The sequence below is a fragment of the Neolamprologus multifasciatus genome, chromosome 22 (assembly GCF_963576455.1).
Source record: "Neolamprologus multifasciatus chromosome 22, fNeoMul1.2, whole genome shotgun sequence".
Taxonomy (NCBI): Eukaryota; Metazoa; Chordata; class Actinopteri; order Cichliformes; family Cichlidae; genus Neolamprologus; species Neolamprologus multifasciatus.
The window spans coordinates 9,168,485-9,188,636 of NC_140459.1; the positions used below are offsets into that span (position 1 = coordinate 9,168,485).

Consider the following 20,152-nt stretch of genomic DNA (forward strand, 5'->3'; position numbering starts at 1 on the left):
TGTTGAGACTTTTCAAAATAAACTGAATCACGTGAAAGAGTACGCAGAGTATTTACGGATGACAAGCAAAAAAGAGCCGTCAGGTGCTAAAAATAAACCTTAGACTCAAATGTTAGAACAGGCTTTTCCCCGCAGCACGCTGTGTAATAAATTCTTACAAAGAAAACGGCGGCTGTTAAAACTTATGTCTAAAAATGTATCGTTTCATGCATCGTTTAAAACACTCGACTCCGGGTAAAGGACGGCCAGTCGAGCTGCCCAAGATTCACAGAATTTTCAGAAAATGTAAAATTTTTGTGATTTATATCGTGATATGAGATTTTGGTCATATCGCACAGCCCTAGTGTCACCATGTCCAAATCACGCATCATAGCAGATCCCTTACTGCCCTTTCTGTCACAAATCCCCCCTGACACATATCCACCTGCTCCACCCTGCCTATTCTCTTCAACTCTCTTGTGCACTGTCTGTGGCTTTGGATGGTTGATTCCAGGTATTTAAACTTATCCACCTTCAGAAGGTATTCTGTATTCCTTCTACTAATTTTCATTTCTCCACCTCTCCAGGATCTTTTCCACTTGCTCCCTACACATTGTTGTCTTCAAACATCAGTTCACAGAGACTGCTTGCCTGACTTTTCTATCAAAAAAAAAAAAAAGGGGGTAGTACCTCAGCTGCCAGCCTAAACACTCCAAACAAGAAGGGGATTTGTGTAATAGCACAGTTGTATGGATGTGCAGTGTTGAATGATGGCGCAAAGTGAAGCCTCTTTATGGTGTATTGGAGGCGCCAATACATGATAGTGAGGATTGAGGACGACTCTAGGAGTGCCACTTGTACGGGCTTCAGCCCACACATTCCAGAATGTACAGTCTATATTTTGAAGTTTGTCCACGCTGTTATCTATGCTTTACTTTCATGGCAAGTTAAACCGGTATAACATAAAGACCTGGCAACGTGGCAACCTTTTCACACTGATCAGCTCATGTTGGTGTAATCCCACCGCAACCTTTAACCCATCTGTTACGCATAACTTCACCACTGTTGTCATATATGTCCCACACCACCCTCACATACTTCTTCGTGCAGTACCCCAGCTCCCCTCTCCACAGAGACACACAGCAGCTCCTTCAAACCTTCTCTACACTTCTCCATCAATACTCAAAGCAAACATCACTACACCTTTTTGCTCGGTCAAATGAGCCAGCCATCACTTAAATTTCTGTGCACTTCTACACTGTGTTGTGGTAGTACTTCTCCTTACCAGCAGATTATTGTCCAACGGACAAAAAAAAAAAAAAAAAAAAAAAAAAATTATAATACATATTTTTCTTTTTAACCAAGCTAGTAGTGCACTTAATCTTTAAGTACTATTGGACTATAACGTTAATTGTCAATTATATTAAAAGTATTTTCTTAATTATCAGTTGTGAACAAATTCATTTTAATATGATGATGTTCAGAAAATTAATTGAAAGAAAAAACAAACAACCGCATCCTTGACACAAAGTTCTCAACTCATTCCTCAGAATAACAGGAGAGTTTTATCTAAGCCCACTGCATGGTGAAAGGACATTTCTGCTCAAATAAGCAGCTCAACAAGCTAAATGCAACATGATAACAGCATATTAAAAAAAATCATTAAAAATTATCCTTGATAGATGACATCAAAATCTTAATGGATTGTTTTTTTTTCCCTCGCCTAATTTACCGGCCTCCATAATTTCATCTGAAACTGCTCCAAGGTTACTGATAAATTGACAATTACATTTAATTATACTTAAATAATTAAACGACAATTATCCTCAAATTCAACAAATATGATCAATGGTCAATGGAATATGATGAAGTAATGTTAAAAATTATTAAAACTATTAAAGTAGAAATAAGGACTTTGTGTGAGTAGCTTTTTGGTGAACTCCTGCAGAGTTGACTGATTTTTCAATTATTATTAGGCACTAGGGTTGGGCGATTGTTAATCCAACAATTGCTGACGGGCGATATATTTGTGCATGCGCAGACCTTTTGATGGGCGGCGCAATGTAATAATGCACGGACTGATTTGCGCATTTACAACACAGAAGTCCAAACATGGACGAACTAGTTTCCAAAAAAACAAAAACAAAAAACGCCGTCAGCGTTAACGCGGCTTAAACTGGTCATCACGATTACAATTTTTAATGCTCTCAACCCATCTGGGGTGCAAAATAAACAATATTTGAACAAACTGTCGAAATGCGTTGACAGAGACATTTCACGGATTTTGACTCAGTCTGCACTCCAGATGGGTTAATTGTTAATCGCGTTAGTCGTGATGGCGGAGCGTTAACGCTGACAGCACTAAAAATATATAGTCTACTGCTCACTGCATACTACTGCTCTAATGAAATAACCCAATACATTAATGGTTAATAATTCATTACACAGCAGTGGAGAGTAGACTTTATCACAGTAGATGTCTTTCTGAAAGTGCTGTAACTAAGTTTAAGAATATAATCCACCCACTGTTATCATCGTCAATGCCCTGTACCAACATAGAGCAGAGCAGCTATCTGAATGCTACCCCATCAGAGGTTGATTATCTTGTTAATAATTTTACCTCCTCACTACGTACGACTCTTAATACTGTAGCTCCTGTGAAAACTAAGACCTCAAATCAGAAGTACCTGACCCCGTGGTATAATTCTCAAACACGTAGCCTCAAGCAGATAACTCGTGAGCTGGAGAGGAAATGGTGTGTCACAAATTTAGAGGATCATCATTTAGCCTGGAGAAATACTTTGCTGCTTTATAAGAAAGCCCTCCGCAAAGCCAGAACAGCTTACTATTCGTCACTGATTGAGGAAAATAAGAACAACCCCAGGTTTCTCTTCAGCACTGTAGCCAGGCTGACAAAAAGTCAGAGTACTGTTGAGCCAACCATCCCTTTAACATTAACTAGTAATGACTTCATGAACTTCTTCACAAATAAAATTTTTATCATTAGAGAAAAAATTACCAATAATCATCCCACAGATGTAATATTATCTACAGCTACTCTTAGTACCATTGATGTTAAGTTAGACTCTTTTTCTCCAATTGATCTTTCTGAGTTAACTTCAATAATTACTTCCTCCAAACCATCAACGTGTCTTTTAGACCCCATTCCTACAAAACTGCTCAAAGAAGTCCTGCCATTAATTAATTCTTCGATCTTAAATATGATCAACCTGTTTGTAATAATCAGCTATGTACCACAGGCCTTCAAGGTGGCTGTAGTTAAACCTTTACTCAAAAAGCCATCTCTAGACCCAGCAGTCTTAGCTAATTATAAGCCAATCTCCAAACTTCCTTTCATATCAAAAATCCTTGAAAGAGTAGTTGTCAAACAGCTAACAGATCATCTGCAGAGGAATGGTTTATTTGAAGAGTTTCAGTCAGGTTTCAGAGCTCATCACAGCACAGAAACAGCTTTAGTGAAGGTTACAAATGATCTTCTTATGGCCTCTGACAGTGGACTCATCTCTGTGCTTGTCCTTCTTGACCTCAGTGCAGCATTCGATACTGTTGACCATAATATCCTATTAGAACGATTAGAACATGCTGTAGGTATTACAGGTACTGCGCTGCAGTGGTTTGTATCATATCTATCTAATAGACTCCAATTTTTTCATGTAAATGGAGAGTCCTCTTCACCCACTAAGGTCAATTATGGAGTTTCACAGGGTTCAGTGCTAGGACCAATTCTGTTTACATTATACATGCTTCCCCTAGGCAGCATCATTAGAAGACATAGCATACATTTTCACTGATATGCAGATGACACGCAGCTCTATCTGTCCATGAAGCCAGATAACACACACCCATTAGTTAAACTGCAGGAATGTCTTAAAGACATAAAGACCTGGATGGCCGCTACTTTCTGCTTCTTAATTCAGATAAAACTGAGGTTGTTATACTCGGCCCTGAAAATCTTAGAAATATGGTATCTAACCAGATTCTTACTCTGGATGGCATTACCTTGGCCTCCAGTAATGCTGTGAGGAACCTTGAAGTCATTTTTGACCAGGACATGGCCTTCAACGCACATATTAAACAAATATGTAAGACTGCTTTCTTCCATTTGCGCAACATCTCTAAAGTTAGAAATATCCTGTCTCAGAGTGACGCTGAAAAACTAGTTCATGCATTTATTACTTCCAGGCTGGACTACTGCAATTCATTATTATCAGGATGTCCAAAAAACTCGCTGAAAAGCGTTCAGCTAATCCAAAATGCTGCAGCAAGAGTACTGACAGGGACTAGAAAGAGAGTGCATATTTCTCCTGTTTTGGCTTCCCTTCATTGGCTTCCTGTTAAATCCAGAATTGAATTCAAAATCCTGCTCCTCACATACAAGGTCTTAAATAATCAGGCCCCATCTTATCTTAATGACCTTGTAGCACCATATCACCCTATTAGAGCACTTTGCTCTCGCACTGCACTTAAATATTCTGGGAACAACAAGTATTGTTCCCAGAATATTTAAAAGTAGAATGGGAGGGAGAGCCTTCAGTTTTCAGGCCCCTCTTCTGTGGAACCAGCTTCCAGTTTGGATTCGGGAGACAGACACTAACTCTACTTTCAAGATTAGGCTTAAAACTTTCCTTTTTGCTAAAGCATATAGTTAGGGCTGGATCAGGTGACCCTGAATCCTCCCTTAGTTATGCTGCAATAGATGTAGGCTGCCAGGGATTCCCATGATGCATTGAGTTTTTCCTTTCCAGTCACCTTTCTCACTCACTATGTCTTAATAGACCTCTCTGCATTGAATCATATCTGTTATTAACCTCTGTCTCTCTTCAACAGCATGTCTTTCATCCTGTCTTCCTTCTCTCACCCCAACCGGTCGCAGCAGATGGCCCCGCCCCTCCCTGAGCCTGGTTCTGCCGGAGATTTCTTCCTGTTAAAAGGGAGTTTTTCCTTCCCACTGTCGCCAAAGTGCTTGCTCAACATATGATTGTTGGGTTTTTCTCTGTACCTATGAAGCGCCTTGATGAGACTTTTGTTGTGATTTGGCGCTATATAAATAAAATTGAATTGAATTGAATTAACGTGCACATCAACAGACTCCAATATCTTATCTCAATCGCTTTTCTAAAATGTCAAACTTCCAGTGAGATGGCAAAAAAAGGCACAAAGAACAGACAAGCAACAAAAAGGTATCCAAACGGAAAGGCAAAGCAGTAGTACTTTGTAATTGTAGCCCAGAGAAGCAGTAGCGGCCCTGCTTTAAGGTTATCCGCCGCCAAAGAGGCCCACGCATCCGATTAAACGGCCAACATGACCCTCCTGCAGCTACAACCAAGTAAAAATAATAAACGTACGGCACAGAATAAACACATACCAGCATCCGATGGAAGGCTTCAGAGAAATAATCCGCAGGTGATCTCTACAAAACATGAGTAACACCAATCAAAAAAGTGTAGCCAATTCAGGCTGAGGCAGCGACGACAAGGACTCGACTCCTACCAGTAACTGCTAGGAAGTCAGGTGACTTAAGCCCCGGATGTGTGTGGCGATAGGTGAGCGAGTTACTTCCCCTGAATTCGGACACAGCAACTATGTCAACGGTGTTTGCAGTCCTGTTTTTAATGTTACTGGTTCGGCGGACATGTCCTGACGGTGAGTTACAGGAACGGTTTAAAGTTTGTGGCTGTTTCTGTGTAAAACAAGAGCGGGTTGGTTATACACACCACTAACCGGCAACTTTAAAACTAACTTTAAGGATGTACATGCTTTGATACAACACTGCCGTTACCTCTTTAAAGGTACATTGCTACATTTAGCTGCTAACTTAAAAAGTTGCATGGCTCGTTATGTTTTTACCCGCCCTGTGAAGAATAAAAAATCTGTCTAAGAGTTAGTGGACTCAGTGGTTAAAACGGCGACATCTGTTACTTTATTCAGTCGCATAACGTTATTTAACTCGAATTAGCCCAGGCTAATGATTCGCAGCAGCTGCTAATGCGACAGAAACTTTGGAGCAGACCAGTGTTGTGCCAAAAGTGATCGTCTACAAAAAAGGGCTGTGAATAGTGGCCCATAATCTGTGAAACAAATGTAAAAAAAAAAAGAAAAAGAAATCACTTTTTTGACACAACACCGGCGTGCATGTACCGGACTGTTTCGTTCATGCTGCGTTCACTGGTCAGACGGATTGTCGTAACTTTGATGCTTCTAGACGTAAAATAAAGCTACAAAAACCCGTCAAGGTTGACTGTGAGAAAATTCAAATTAGATCGCGTTGATTGTAATTTTATGACTCATCAGTTTTTGAAATTTATAGTAGGATCTCGGTCTAAAAGATGATCCACTGAGACCTGTGAGTAGAGCTGGGTATCGTCACTGATTTCTAGAATCGATTCAATTCGATCCGATTTGAATCCGGGAAATTTTGCCTTAGACAGTCAGAAATATGATAATTCTGATAATTTATCAGTGCATATCCATATTTGTATATCCATAAAAAGAAAGCTGAAACTTGTGAGACTATCAGAGGTGTAAGCATCACATCAGATGGCTTTGTGTCAAAGTAACAGAGCATAAAACACAGAAAAACATGAAGAAGATTTTTCTGGCCTGTCTCTTTATAGCAGATAACCACCTTAAAAATCTTCTGCAGTAGAACAAAAACAGAAAAAAAGCCATGAATCAGCAAGTGAACATTACTTGATGCTGCTGAAGTGAAGCAGAGCAAAGTTACAGAGGTTTAATTAGAGACAAAGCTAAGCATTTTGCAATTTCACATAATTTTAAAAAGTATGAATTTCTTCAGTATTGAACAGCAGACATGAAACTTTCTTGTCGGAAGTCAGTTAAATTAAAAACAAAACAAAACACAGGGCCGATAGCCCTGTACATAACAGTAGATTTGTGTGTAATAAGTATACACACACACACACACACACACACACACACACACAGAGAGAGAGAGAGAGAGATGTGCATGAAGTGTAATTTTTACCGTGGTGGAAGCAAAACGGCAAAAGTAAGAGGGAATTCATAACGATGTTTATGTGAAGCCTAGTTTGGATCAGAGGCGGAGCCAGACATTTCATACACCCAGGGCTTAGCCCTAAAGGGTAGTATGCATGTTGGATTGGAGGGGGTTAGAAATGACTGAAAAACATGCTGTGAAGTTTTATTAGGCTGTGTTTTGAGTTTTGTTCAAAAAAGAATCACTTATATCACATATGCAGGACACCTTAAACGAGTTTTTTTAATTAAGCAGCAAAGCAGAACAAAGTTGGGGCTGTATCAAAACGCAGGGACTAAACCCCAATTCAACCAGACCCAGAACTGATCCGGAATTAAAACAGGACTACAACAGTTCAAAATCAGAACTACTTAGGACTTAAACAAGACAGAACCAGAATCAAAACTAGATGATAGTAGCACTGAAAATCATCATAGACCTGCACTACACTGACAACACCTCTTTATTGTGGTAATATGAGACTGTATCTTCGAGGCTTGAGTTTTGCGAACCTATCAATGACATTTTCTGGGTCAATATTATTCAAGTATTCCTTTTCCATAGATAATATGATGAGTTACTAGTTTGTGCCATATCATTTTTTAATTCTACTGAAGTACACTATTTAGATTCAGAAAAGTTTATATAACTATTTAGCCTTGTTGTGCAAACAAGCCTGCATAACTTAATGAATATAGAATTTGAAAAATAACAAATGTAAAAAGATACACTGGGTACGAGATACATGTTCTAATGAGTTCTGGCAAACAACCATTTGACTAACATGTGTGTCTCACCTGCTCTTGTTCCATCTCTGTTCTGTCCTCATTCTCCATCTCCCTCTCTGTTCCTCTCTCTCCCTCTCTGTTCCTCTCTCTCCCTCTCTGTTCCTCTCTCTCCCTCTTTGTGCTGACAATCAAGCCAAACAATCAAGCCAAACACCAACATCATCAAATATACAGTTGAAACACACTCTTCAGATAAAAACAAAAACACTTTTTTAATTGTAAAACATCAAATCAGACTAAATGTTTATTTTTTTAGATTGACAAATATAAAAAACATATTTGTTAAATTGCAAATGGCACCAAATTGTATTCAAAATTGAGCCACACTTATGGAGCTCCACAATTCTTTTCCTGGTGTTTTGGTTGATATCTCTGGATTTTCACATTTCAAAGAAACAGGCTCTATGTTTTGACTTATATGCATAAGGCTGGGTATCGTCACTGATTTCTAGAATCGATTCGATTCTGATTCACAAGGTCCCGAATTGATTCGATCCACGATTCGATTAAATTCGATTCGATTTGATTAAATTCGATTTGAATATGGGAAATTTTGACAGTCAGAAATATTATAATTCAGATCAGTAAATTTGCATATTTTTGTATCTATAAAAAGGAAGCTGACACACGCAAGACTTTATCAAAGGTGTGAGCATCACAGCAGATGCCTTTGTGTCAAAGTAGCTGAAGATAAAACACAGAAAAACATGAAGGTTTTCCTGGCCTGGGATTTTATAAAAATATTCTGCAGTACATCAAAAACGAAAGAAAACCATTAATCAACATATGAACGTTACCTCTGATGTTACAGCGGTTTTATTAGAGACATGGCTAAGCATTTTGCATAATTTTAAAAAGTTTAAATTTGTTCAGTATTGAACGGCAGAAATTTTCTTTTCAGAATATGTAAACGGAAAAAAAACAGCGCTGTAAACAACGGTAGACTTGTGCGTAACAAACAAGCGATTAATGCAGAAAACAGTACAGAGAGAAAGAGAGAGAGAGCTGTGCATGAAGTGTAATTTTTATCGTGGTGGAAGCAAAACAGTAAAAGTCAGAGGGAATTCATGACGATGTTTATGTGAAGCGTAGTTTGGATCTTCTTTTGCTGCTGGTTCAGTCAATATTGTTTGGAGGGAGATAAAACTAACAGCTTTAGAATCGGCGCAAAAAGGGCGTAAACACAAAGCGCGGACTGCCGACACATCAGAATCAGCGAGCTGTCGGCTTTCAGCCCCGCCCGTGTCCGTGCCGTCAGGTGAGAAAGGCGACATCTCACTGATTCTGATCCGCGGGTTGCGCTGTGTGTTTACGTCTTTGTGCAGAAGCCGTGTTCCTGCTCGAATTTACTGTCTTCACTATTTGGTGGTTGTTGAAATTTTGTGAGATTTCACCTGAGATTCTGGCATTTTAGGCAAAATAAATTTATATAAAAAAATAGATTCAGGATTTTAATGAATCGATTTCACGTTATCCAAGCCAGAATCGATTTTAATCGATAAATCGATTATAAAAACCCACCCCTATATATGCATCCACAGGTGTGCCACCAATTTACTCTCATGGACTCTACTAACCTATCAGAAGCTTCTTCAGCTCAGAATGGAATAGTCTGCAGTTTTCTTATTAATTAAAGACACAATAAACTTAGTGTATATGTACTCCTAAATATGATGAAAGTCATAAAAAAATAGCTCTCTCTCTCTCTTTATTCTGACATTTAACTAATTCAAAAGATATTTCAGTATTTATTATCTAAAACAAAAAAGTTTACTCTAAATTGACGTTTAACAGTAAAAAAAAATTTTTTTTATGTTTTTTTCCCCTAAAGTGTATGTACATATCTGGTTTCAACTGTGAATATACTGCTGTGTATTCAAATTCCTCTTGTTTTGCATAGAAATATATTGAACAACATACAAAGCATAATATATAAAATAACATTTACCTGAGTTTTTTCTTGAAAGAAGCCCCTTATGTCCATTGTTGTGTTCATCAGTACATAACTGAAACTGATTTAGAGTGCTTTGTTTAGCCGTGGAGGGTAACAACTGAAAATATGAAATAAACACACATGTAAGCTAAGACTCTCTAAAGAAACAGCATTGTTGTTGTTTGGCTTTTCATTTCGCCATTTGTTGATTCACTCAAAGAGCAAGTAACGTAATATGGGTCAAGTGATCACTTTGATATCAATCTTTTGTGATACACCGTCATATTTACATTATTTGTACAGTACGAATGATTCGCTTTGGTACCTGGTCAAACTTAAGCTGACACGGCTTAAGCCCAGTAAGCCACCCCCCACTCCGCCGATGGTTTGGATTTCCTTTTGCTGCTGGTTCAGTCAAATTTGGTTGGAGAGAGACAAAGCCTACAGCTTCAGGCAGAATCTAGCGCAAAAAAAGGTGTAAACACAAAGCACGGACCCACCGACGCATCAGAATCTGTTAACTGACGTCTTTCAGCTCTGATGGCGTGTCTCTGTACGTGCTGTCGGGTGAGAAAGCCGACATCTCACTGATTCTTTGTGTTTAGTTGACATTTTTCTTGACTTCCAGACGAGCGACTGCAGCACCTACCAATGAGAGTTACAGCTGATTAACATATCCTCCTGAGACCTGGCCTGTTTAATCATGTCCCCTGTAGTGTACATGCAAATCATCCAAAAGTAAAACTGAAAAATGCTTTTTCCCCCCCTTGGCTCTCAGGAGGATATGGCCTAATAGGAAGTACATTAGAGGGTCACTGGTCATCTGATTTAAAGCGATGGTCAGCGAGCAAATTTCTTCCATTGTGTATGCAGCTTTTAAGTTTGGCTCAGTGGCTTGTTGGGTAGCTCTGAACAGAAAACTGCTTGTCTGCTGTGATGAGTCCTCACTCTGTTTCTGCTCTGTTTTCTTTTCCTCTCTTTTCTTCAGACCAGCAGATCATCAGACGTCGTGGGACGAATGTCACTCTGACATTTCAGGTTCCCACTGGCAGCACATCTGTATGGCTAAAAAGACTTGACAATGAGAAATATATCTTCTATTGTCGAGATGGAAGATCCACACGTCCCAGTGACCAGGAGGAGTCGTTTAAGGGCCGGGTGGAGGGCATAGAATGTGGCACAATCAACAGCACCATCTCTGTAACTGTGAAGAACCTGACCAGAAATGACAGCGGGGCATTCGAGTTTCATGGGGTGGAACATGATGGAAGACGCTTTAATAAAACCATCTTCCTGAATGTTACTGACCGAGTCGAGACATTCACATTTCCTACCCTAGGTATCTGATTTTATACTGCACAACATGGTCATACCACAAAGCTAGATTAAAGAATTAAGGACCTATGATAAACCTAAAGTCAGAGTTTTCACCATTATGAAGGTGGCTCTCTAACCTGACTAAATCACAATTTTTTTTTCATTTTTTTTTTCAAACTATCAAAACAGTGTTGTGGTTTCTCTCGACAGCCACTTTAAAACCAAAGGTAAAAGTGGGGTAAAACCAAGACGGTTTTAATGATCAATGACCCCTGCAATGATCCGCAGCACCAAACAGCAAAGGACAGGAAAACATTTCCCTGTAATTTGCTTAGAAAACTGTTGCCTAGTAGAACTGCAGTAGTAGAGCTGCCATCGGATCAGTTAAAAAATAAAAAAAACCTGACTGACGGCCTCCTGTTCCACACTGAACACCCAAAACAGAGGTGGCTGCCCTGACTTGGTCCCTTTAAAAATAAAAATAAAATTTTTTTTCCTTTTAATATTTAAAGTCTTTATTTGACCAGAAATCATTGCACCATGCTCCTGCTTTAGATATTCGAGATTGTCTACCTCTGCTTTGGGGAAACTGACCTCAGTACACAGCAAAATTATCTACTCCCAGTCCTGCGTATTTCCCATCTTTATTACCCAGCATTTAAAGATTGAGAGTGACGTTTACTTGGTGTATTTGTAAAACACATTTTACACAGGGTGCCCGACACTGGATTAAAACTACCTTGAAACTGAAAAGGAGAGGAATGCTTTCAGTCAGTAGCTGGATACTGTTGGAGAGGAAGCTTATCAGGATCCTGTACTATAAGTTCATCATATCCCAGATTTATTTTAACCCCTGGATTCATTTACACTACAATTGGCTCAGAGGTCACATTAATTAATGGTTATAAACTCATTAATTCAACCCAGCATTTAGCTGTCTAGTTAATAAGTGTGTTAACGTTAAAGGTTTGCAGCATCTGACCAATCAGAGGCTTTGGAATCATAGTGTTTTTTTACTCAGTCTCACAAAAACGCTAGCTTTATAGTGGATGGAAATTTATCAGCAGCTCTCCAAAAGTGACCTGAGCTCTACAGACTGGGCTGAGCTGCAGCTACTGACACACAGAGAGAGGCTTTTCAAATTCAGAGAACCTTGTTAACTTCAGTGTACTTGACAATTCATTTCCGTGCCACTTGGTGAGGATTGTGTCTCCTTTGCAGTCACTGCCTGCTGACACGTCTGTTTTCTGCTGTCCACAGTAAATCCTTTGGTATACATTTCCTGCTTTGGGATTGTAGTTTGCATTCTTATTGGAATCATTTATGGAAGATGTAGAAAACCCAAATCCAGCCCCAGCAGTAAGTTCCACTCACTTGAATGTTTGTTTGTCTACTGTCGGTTTAATATGACAAATGATTTAATGTTGTTTTCTTACTTTCAGATTCAGAATCTTGCCATGATGATGAGGATGACAATGCAGATGCAGCAGGTCTCATCTCAGAGAAGAAGACTCTTTTCGATCAAGAGTGACACTGCTATTTTTAAGATAAGAGCTCTAAAGAAGCACTTTTTTAGAAATAGTCTTCTTGTTTTTTTGGGCCACTGTACAAGCCTCCAAACATGCTTTGAATGTATGATCGAACTGATGTAAGGCTCTTGTATTTCTTGGAATTTGAAAGAAATGTATTTGTTGATAATGTTTTTATAGGACCCGGTTTACTGGGTGTGCTGTGCATAAATTGAAACACTTCAGCCTGTGAATGTTAAAAAGATTGTGTTTAAAGATGAAATGTGCTTTTTTTATTGTAGGGTTTGAGCTGTTGCTGCTTTGCATAAATATGTAAACAAATTAGGAGCTAACATGAGCTTTGCTTTTAAATAATGTCAGCAGTCTGCAGCCGGGGTGGTGCTGTATGGCTTTGGACAGTGTGCAAATTGCTAATTTTTTTTTTAATACATTGTTATTCTTGGTCCTGGTGTGGTCATGTGACTGCAGCATTATTATACGTTTTAATATGAGGATTTTGCATTTTCCTACAGTGTTGCAGGTAGTTTGCGTGCTGTAAAAGGACAGCTCATTTAAATGTGCTCTTTATTTTTATTTTTTTATTTTTTTGACATGCAGCACTACAGAAGCTGAGAAATGTTCATACATGAGTTTTAAGACACTTGTTTTTGCACTTTTATCACTCTTTATTACGATAAAAAGAGTGATTTTTTTAAATTTATTTTTTTCGATACAAAAAAAATTTCATGCCTTTTTAAATTGTCATTTATTAAAATTATAAATATATATTTTAACTCAAACGTACAGTTTTTAAATTTAATGTTGCTGAAACAAAGGGATAAAAAAAATTAATCTATCTGATCGAGAAATCACTCATCTTTGGAAAAAAAGAGTTAATTACAGAGAAATGTCTCTTTCCAAAATAAAAGCTATACTATACGCTTCTTCTGGGCTATATTCTCAGCAGCATATTAAACATATCAGGTCCCCATAAGGAGAATCATGTGCTAACGGCCGTCTAAATGACTCGGGTAAAGTTTGTAGCATGCGTGCTTGTTGTTTTTGTCTGCTTCCACTTATCTTTGGACTAGGATGATGTCGGGAGTGTTACGGCCCTAGCTGGGCCTCCTGATACTGCCCTTGTGTGGGTGTGGTGTTTTTCTCTGCCTCCTCCTCTCTTGCTCCACCCCTCTGTCTCTCTCTTGCTCTTCTCTCTCCCCAGGACACAGCTGCTGCTCATTGGCCTCGTTTACCACCTGGGCCCAGTCAGCAATCACCTCTCTGAGGTTATATAAGCTGGGGATGGGCTGGATGTGAGAGGGTGGCGTTGGCTGGTGTCGCCGCGTTGAGTGCTAGGTGTGTGATTGTCCTGCCTACGGTGTGGAGTGGTAGGAGCAGTGGGAGAGGCTTCTGGTGGTTTTCCTCTGTGCTGGTCAGTGTGTGATACTGGTCTAGGTGTGGAAAAGGCCTGCTGTGTGTGACCAGCCCCACTGTGTGTGGCTCTTTGTGAGTAGCTCTTAACTGAGCAGTGGTTTTCCTTAAGTGACGGCGGCCTCCATCATTTGGTTTGGCCTGCCTGGTTACTTGTAGTAGCAGCGTTGCTGTCTTTTTTCTGTTGAAGCCTTATAGTTTTCTTTCTTGAAGTAGTCACCATCTCTTTGGGTTGACCTGTCTGGTTTATCATTAAAGCAGCATTGCTGTCTCTTTCTGTTGTTACTGTTTATATGATTATTGGGTTAATTGATTATAATAAAGATTTCTTTTGTGTTAAACACCTCTGCCTGGCGTCCTTTTCATTTCAACCTGGATCCAACTGTTACTGTCCCCCACCCTCTTCGCCTAGCTTTCATGTGGGGACGTAACACGGAGTAAATGTGCAGTCATATTCATTTTGTTCCCACTAATCTGAAATGATCTCTCTCGCTCTCTCTCTCTGTGAGGCCCATGAACATTACCTCACGACACACGAAGCAGCACTGTGGGGGAAGGGGGAGCCCTTCTGAAACTCTCTCCATAACCCGTCTAAGGCAGGGGTGGCCAACTCCAGGCCATGAGAGCCAGTGTCCTGCAGATTTTAGACGTGTCCTTGATCCAACACAGCTGATTCAAATGGCTAAATTACCTCCTCAAAATGTCTTGAAGTTCTCCAGAGGCCTGGTAATGAACTACTCATTTGATTCAGGTGTGTTGACCCAGGGTGATATCTAAAATCTGCAGGACACCGGCTCTCGAGGCCTGGAGTTGGACACCCCTGGTCTAAGGACATAATGGAAGGTGGTACTGTGGACAAGAATGTTGTACAGGTATACCTCTCTGTAGGAAATTGCAGCAAGCAGCTGGTTCATTAGTCCTTCAAACATGGTGGGGACATTGAAGCTAAAGCTTCCGTCTATATATGCTTCAGCCCTCCTCTGACTCAATTACGTGTGTTCCATTTGACAGTGCTGACAGAGACCTATAGTGCTTGTAAAGCCAGCTACTATGCATAATTATGGTATTTATTATTCTCCTAACTTTGCTTTGTATCTTATACTGGAGATGCCTGTGTCTCCAATTCAAGAATCTAGTTTTCTAATTCATGTTTATGATGCCATGTTTTAAACCTTTTGGATGTTACAGTAATGTTCATGAATGTCTATAGATTCAAAACTGGGGAATGTAAAGGATTTATGCTTTTTACGCTTGACCCCTGCAGATCATAGAAGTCCATATGGGATCTCCTTAACTGAGACAGTGTCCTGCTTCCTGCCTCTGGGTAATTAAGTTCTTGTTTAACATATCAGTTTCATATATCTTGTTGAAGTGTATTAGACCTGGGTAGCTTGACTGGTTTTCTGCCTGGTAGCAGGGCAGTAAAGATGGGGGAAGAGGCCTCTTTAAGTAAGGTGTGTTTCCTTTGCTCAATGAATTCCTCACTACAACACCATCAGTGCTTTGTGCTGACTGAATTCCTTCTTGTAAGAATAAACTCTCAAAAGACAAGTCCAGCAGAGTCACTTCTTTTATCTAATGAATTAAAAAAGGTCCACAAAGGTGTGAGATCAGCAACAGAGACCCAGAAAACACTTAATAAATATACAGAAGCACAACACTCATACTGACAAAGGAGAGAGCTAGAAACCCAGAGAACCAGGAAAACATGCAGCTACAATGACAAAAGTCACAAAGGTACCATGCATGCACATTTTGTTTACATCCACACATTCCGGACAAAAGGTCAATCTGTCAGAGGTAATAAAAACATCTGTATAGCCGGTCCATATGTAGATTTTGATTATGCAGCAATTTCATTCCTGCGTAACAGAAACTCTAGAGACAAGGAAAGTGTGAAACTTGATGATCAGGTTCATTGGCATCTTTTTTTCCATCTCTGTAGGAACAAGGAACAAAAACAACAGTCGACTTCCTTAAGTCCTAAAATTTTTTAAATAACTACACACGCAGACATGCCGCTGTCACGGTCCTGGATCGTGTGACCTAGTGTTTTTGTGTTTCATTGTATTTTGATATTCATTGTTTATGTTTTGGTTCATTTAGTCTTCTTTAGCTCATAGGTCGCCTAGTTCTGTCGTATAGTTATTTGTTCATTTAGACTCCTTTGTGTCATCTTCACCTGTATCTGCGTCCCGTCATGTTTCCTGTTTATTTTGAAAGTCTTGTTTCCAAGTTCTAGGTGCTTAGTTTACCCTTCCCCTGTGGTGTTATTATGATTTGTTTGTGTCAGCTGTTTCCCCATGTGTGGCCACTTCCACAGGTCACCTCATGTGTGTATTTAAGTCTTTTGTCTCTTACTGCTTGTTGTCAGGTCGTCTGCCTATGTAACCCCCATGTTAATCATAGTCAAGGTCAGAGTTAAAACCATAGTGTAGTTAATAGTCTTGGGTATAGTTTTTGTTTGATTTACTCATGTATCAGCCAAATAAAGGCTTGCTTTGTTTGAAACTTAGTTTCGTCTCCCACTGTGTCTGCTTCTGTGTCTACCTCATCATCACACCGCCGGACCCCGCCATGACAGCTGTATACTGTGCAAAAGTCTCAAGTCAGCCTTCATTTTGTTATATTTTGGAAAATTGGGAAAAAGTGCAGCAATTTATTAAAACGTGCAAACATACTCGGAAATACAGCATAGTGTATAGTTAATGAATCCTTTGTTTCAGTTTAATGTTCTGTTTTCTGCTTTGTTAGGAAGTGTATACTGTAAAATAAAAGGGTCTGTGGAAATGATTTCATTATAAAGGTGGACATTAACTAGATCCATGGCTAGAATGATAAAACTAACCAAATTGACAAAAAAAATGCATATTCTGCACATTCCTGACAAAAGGTCTAATCTGTCAGATATTACTCCATGTCTAACTCTGTACCAGAGAAGGAAACTGAGACACAAGATAATCAGGTTCATTTGCATAAACCTTTTCATTTCTGCAGGAACAAGGAACAGGGAACAACAACAGCCTGTTTACTAAAATCCTAAAAGTACTTAGGTAACTCAGGTCTTGAACAGTGTGTGCAAAAGTCTTGAACCAAACTTTATTTCTTCATAATTTACTAATATATTTGTCACATGAAGAATATTTATATGACTCAAACAGAAAGATACTGAAGCAGAATAGAAGAAAGCCAACAGTGAGCTGTTTATTAAGGCTTCCAGTGTCAGCTTTCTTCTCCTGAAAGCTTTTTAATTAAAGAACTTCAGAGTTCTTCTTTAGATGTTGGCCGGCCTTTTGTTCTGTTCTCTATCAAGATGATCAGACTCACATTAAATTGAATATTGAAATTAATTTGAATAAATGAAATACTGGCTAATTCTTTCACTTTTACTTTTGATGTCACACATTTCAAAGTCATGTGTATGCAACAATCAAAAGCTTGTTATATTTCTCATGTCATATTCCATTTGTTGAAAGCAGGTGGGAGGGGTTTGTTAGGGGCAGGCCTTACATCTGATATTACTGATGTCACCATACATAAAGACAAGTGTGGTAGGATTTATAAGAAGACAACAGGATCTACACACACCAGACATAGCTCAGAAAACACTCTGCAAAGGTGAGTTTATTTTTATTGGGTGACTTTTCTGTAAAGTGTGTGCAAGTATGTGCTGAAACCATGTAAAATATGTGCACACTTGAGTACTTAAAAGAAAAATAAACAACTTTCCATATTGATACAGAAGATTTTGTGGGTCTTTTATGCTATGGGGGTGTAGAGTGGTAGTCAGGGGGAACAGTTGGGGTCCAGTTGTTCTTTTCTTTTCTTTTTTAGATAGAAGCGTCATTGTAAATTAAAATGAAACTTTCAGAATAATCACATTATAGGTTAATTTAATGCCTTGAAGCCGCATTTCTGTTGTCAGTATCTCAGTGTTTTAAGCCTGTTTCATTAAACTCATTCTATGATAGAAGTTGATCATTTGAATCTTCTCTGTGAAAGCTTTCCTTGCTAACATGCTAAAGGAGTCGTTAAAAGTTTTTTTTTATCCTACATTCTAATTCATCCACATTACACATGAGACAATTCATCTGTTGACATGATGAATCACAGTGATTTCCTGGGTTACTTGCTAATGAAAAATCAGTGATGTACAACAAAGCCGACGTGCACAGGCACCTTAAAAATAAAGAGAAGAATCGGGCACACACTCAGTGAATAAATAATTAAGTTGAGTAAATAAATATTATTTAAATGTTTTACTGCTTTGTGCACTAAATTCCAAGGTTAATGACTTTCTGCAGCGTTGATCTTTTGCATTTTACTTCCATATTTTTGTTTTTAGAGATTTTTAATCACTATTCTATCATCATCATCTGATAAAATCTCAGATTGAAGCAGGCAGCACTAATAAGGAATTTTTACACCGATTTTTATCTGAGCGTGCACAGAGCCTGAAGCAGAAAGCGCTGCTTAACAGAGAAAGCTGATGGCCATCGTTGTGATACCAACTGAGGTTTTAGGTTTTGTCAAGACAGCTAATGCAAAGAATGTGTGGCTTTGCTGAACTTTATTTGTAGTATATTCCTCGGGTCTCCTGGCACATAGACAAACCCCTAAAACTGACAGAAAATATGTATTCCACTGACTGGGAGTCAAGATAGTTTCTGGAGACAATACAAACTACATCCACAAGATAGCACCAAATCATAGTTGAAACCAGCACAAGGAGACTATGGGACAGAACTCTATTTGAGATTGAAGGAAAGAAATTGGAGTAATTTTTGTATGTTTTAATTGATGTCAGTTAGATTTACCTACATGGGCAAGCACTGCACTCTTGCTTGCACTGACCACAGTAAATTTGGAGGATTTGTAACAGTTCATAATCTGTATAACTTCATCATGAACAGACAGAAAAACCTGGATGTTTTCTTCAATTATGTCACCGTGTTTGTATTTTTTGAACACTGAAACCAACACTCACCAGCCATTTCAGTAGCCCATAACTCAAAAGAATTATTGTCAGCTTTCTGCTTATATTTAAGTAAAATCATTCACAAACAAACAAATATCTATAGATATTATAACTATAGCTCTCACTGTTTTATTAAAAAAAAAAAAAAAAGTAAAAATACAGTTTATCTCATTTTATTTTAATCTTTGAAAGACCTAAAATAGGAGAGGCTGATGACACGGAAGACCATCATAACACAACAGCAGGAGAAGGAAGAGAGCCTAAAACCAGATCTTTGAAAAGTGACAAAGGTCAGCTGAAGTCACATTGAAATCTTTTTTATTTTTTTGGTTAGCCATGAAACATTTTTTATATTGATGCTGTACAGATGTTTTGTTTGTTTGTTTGTTTTATATTAATAGATGTGTTGGATGAAAGTCAAACTACAACCACGGTAAGCATTTCCATATGAGAAGTCTTCCTTAAACCAAAAATTATTGCACCTGTTGTTTACAGTGTTCACACTATTTATTCTTTTGTAGAACAAAATTCTCTTTGATCCCAAGTTTGATGGTTGATTTTAATTGCTTAGTTAGATCTTTATTAATATAAGATATTTTAATACACAATATTTTAATTAATAGCCATGTCTTGTTATGTTAAATAAAACTACTTTTTTTCCCAGATTTTTCTTGTGAAAAAACCTGTTGATGCTGAACACTCAGGTAAGACTTTGAAATAAAAAAAGAAAGTGAAGAATTCTTTTATCAAGCTTTTCATAAAGTAATTCTTCAAACATTTATTTTCTCTCTGATCCTAAAACCTGATTTTTGTTACATTTCCCTTCAGGAGTTGAGTCAGATGAGATTACAGCTGAAACAGAGGTAAAAATTAAATCTTTGGTGGTTATTTTCACAAAGATGAATTCTGTTAATTTTTTTAAAATAATATATTTAGTACACATGTTCATAACCAAGCAAACAAACAAAAGACAAGACAAATTAATGATTGATTCCACCCATGACATCTCACATCCCTCAAAACAAACCCTCCACCCAGAAAAAAAGGTCAGTAAAACTACATAAAATCTCAAAATGTTTTTGTATTTCACTATTTATTTTGTCCTTTTTAGTATTATCTCCAGTTTTGGGTTGGATCATTTCTTTTATCCAGTGCTTACCCTTTGGTCTATGACCTCCTCTCCATCATTGCTGCTAGTTG

General features: G+C 38.4%; 1 protein-coding gene and 1 pseudogene across 2 annotated transcripts in view; one reads left to right on the forward strand and one right to left on the reverse strand.

The window, feature by feature from the left end:
- Positions 1-5,501, reverse strand: part of LOC146492907 (interferon-induced very large GTPase 1-like) — a 19,281-nt pseudogene extending 13,780 nt beyond the window's left edge. The window contains exon 1 of the transcript XR_014871762.1: positions 5,366-5,501. The product of XR_014871762.1 is annotated as an interferon-induced very large GTPase 1-like (transcript). The remainder of the gene's footprint in view (positions 1-5,365) is intronic.
- LOC146492908 (uncharacterized) lies at positions 5,483-14,798 on the forward strand. The gene is made up of 4 exons (XM_085147558.1): positions 5,483-5,643; positions 10,707-11,057; positions 12,296-12,394; positions 12,478-14,798. Exons 1-4 carry the CDS (start codon positions 5,583-5,585, stop codon positions 12,564-12,566), a joined length of 600 nt encoding a protein of 199 aa, XP_085003684.1. The 5' UTR covers positions 5,483-5,582; the 3' UTR covers positions 12,567-14,798.
- Positions 14,799-20,152: the final 5,354 nt, after the last annotated feature.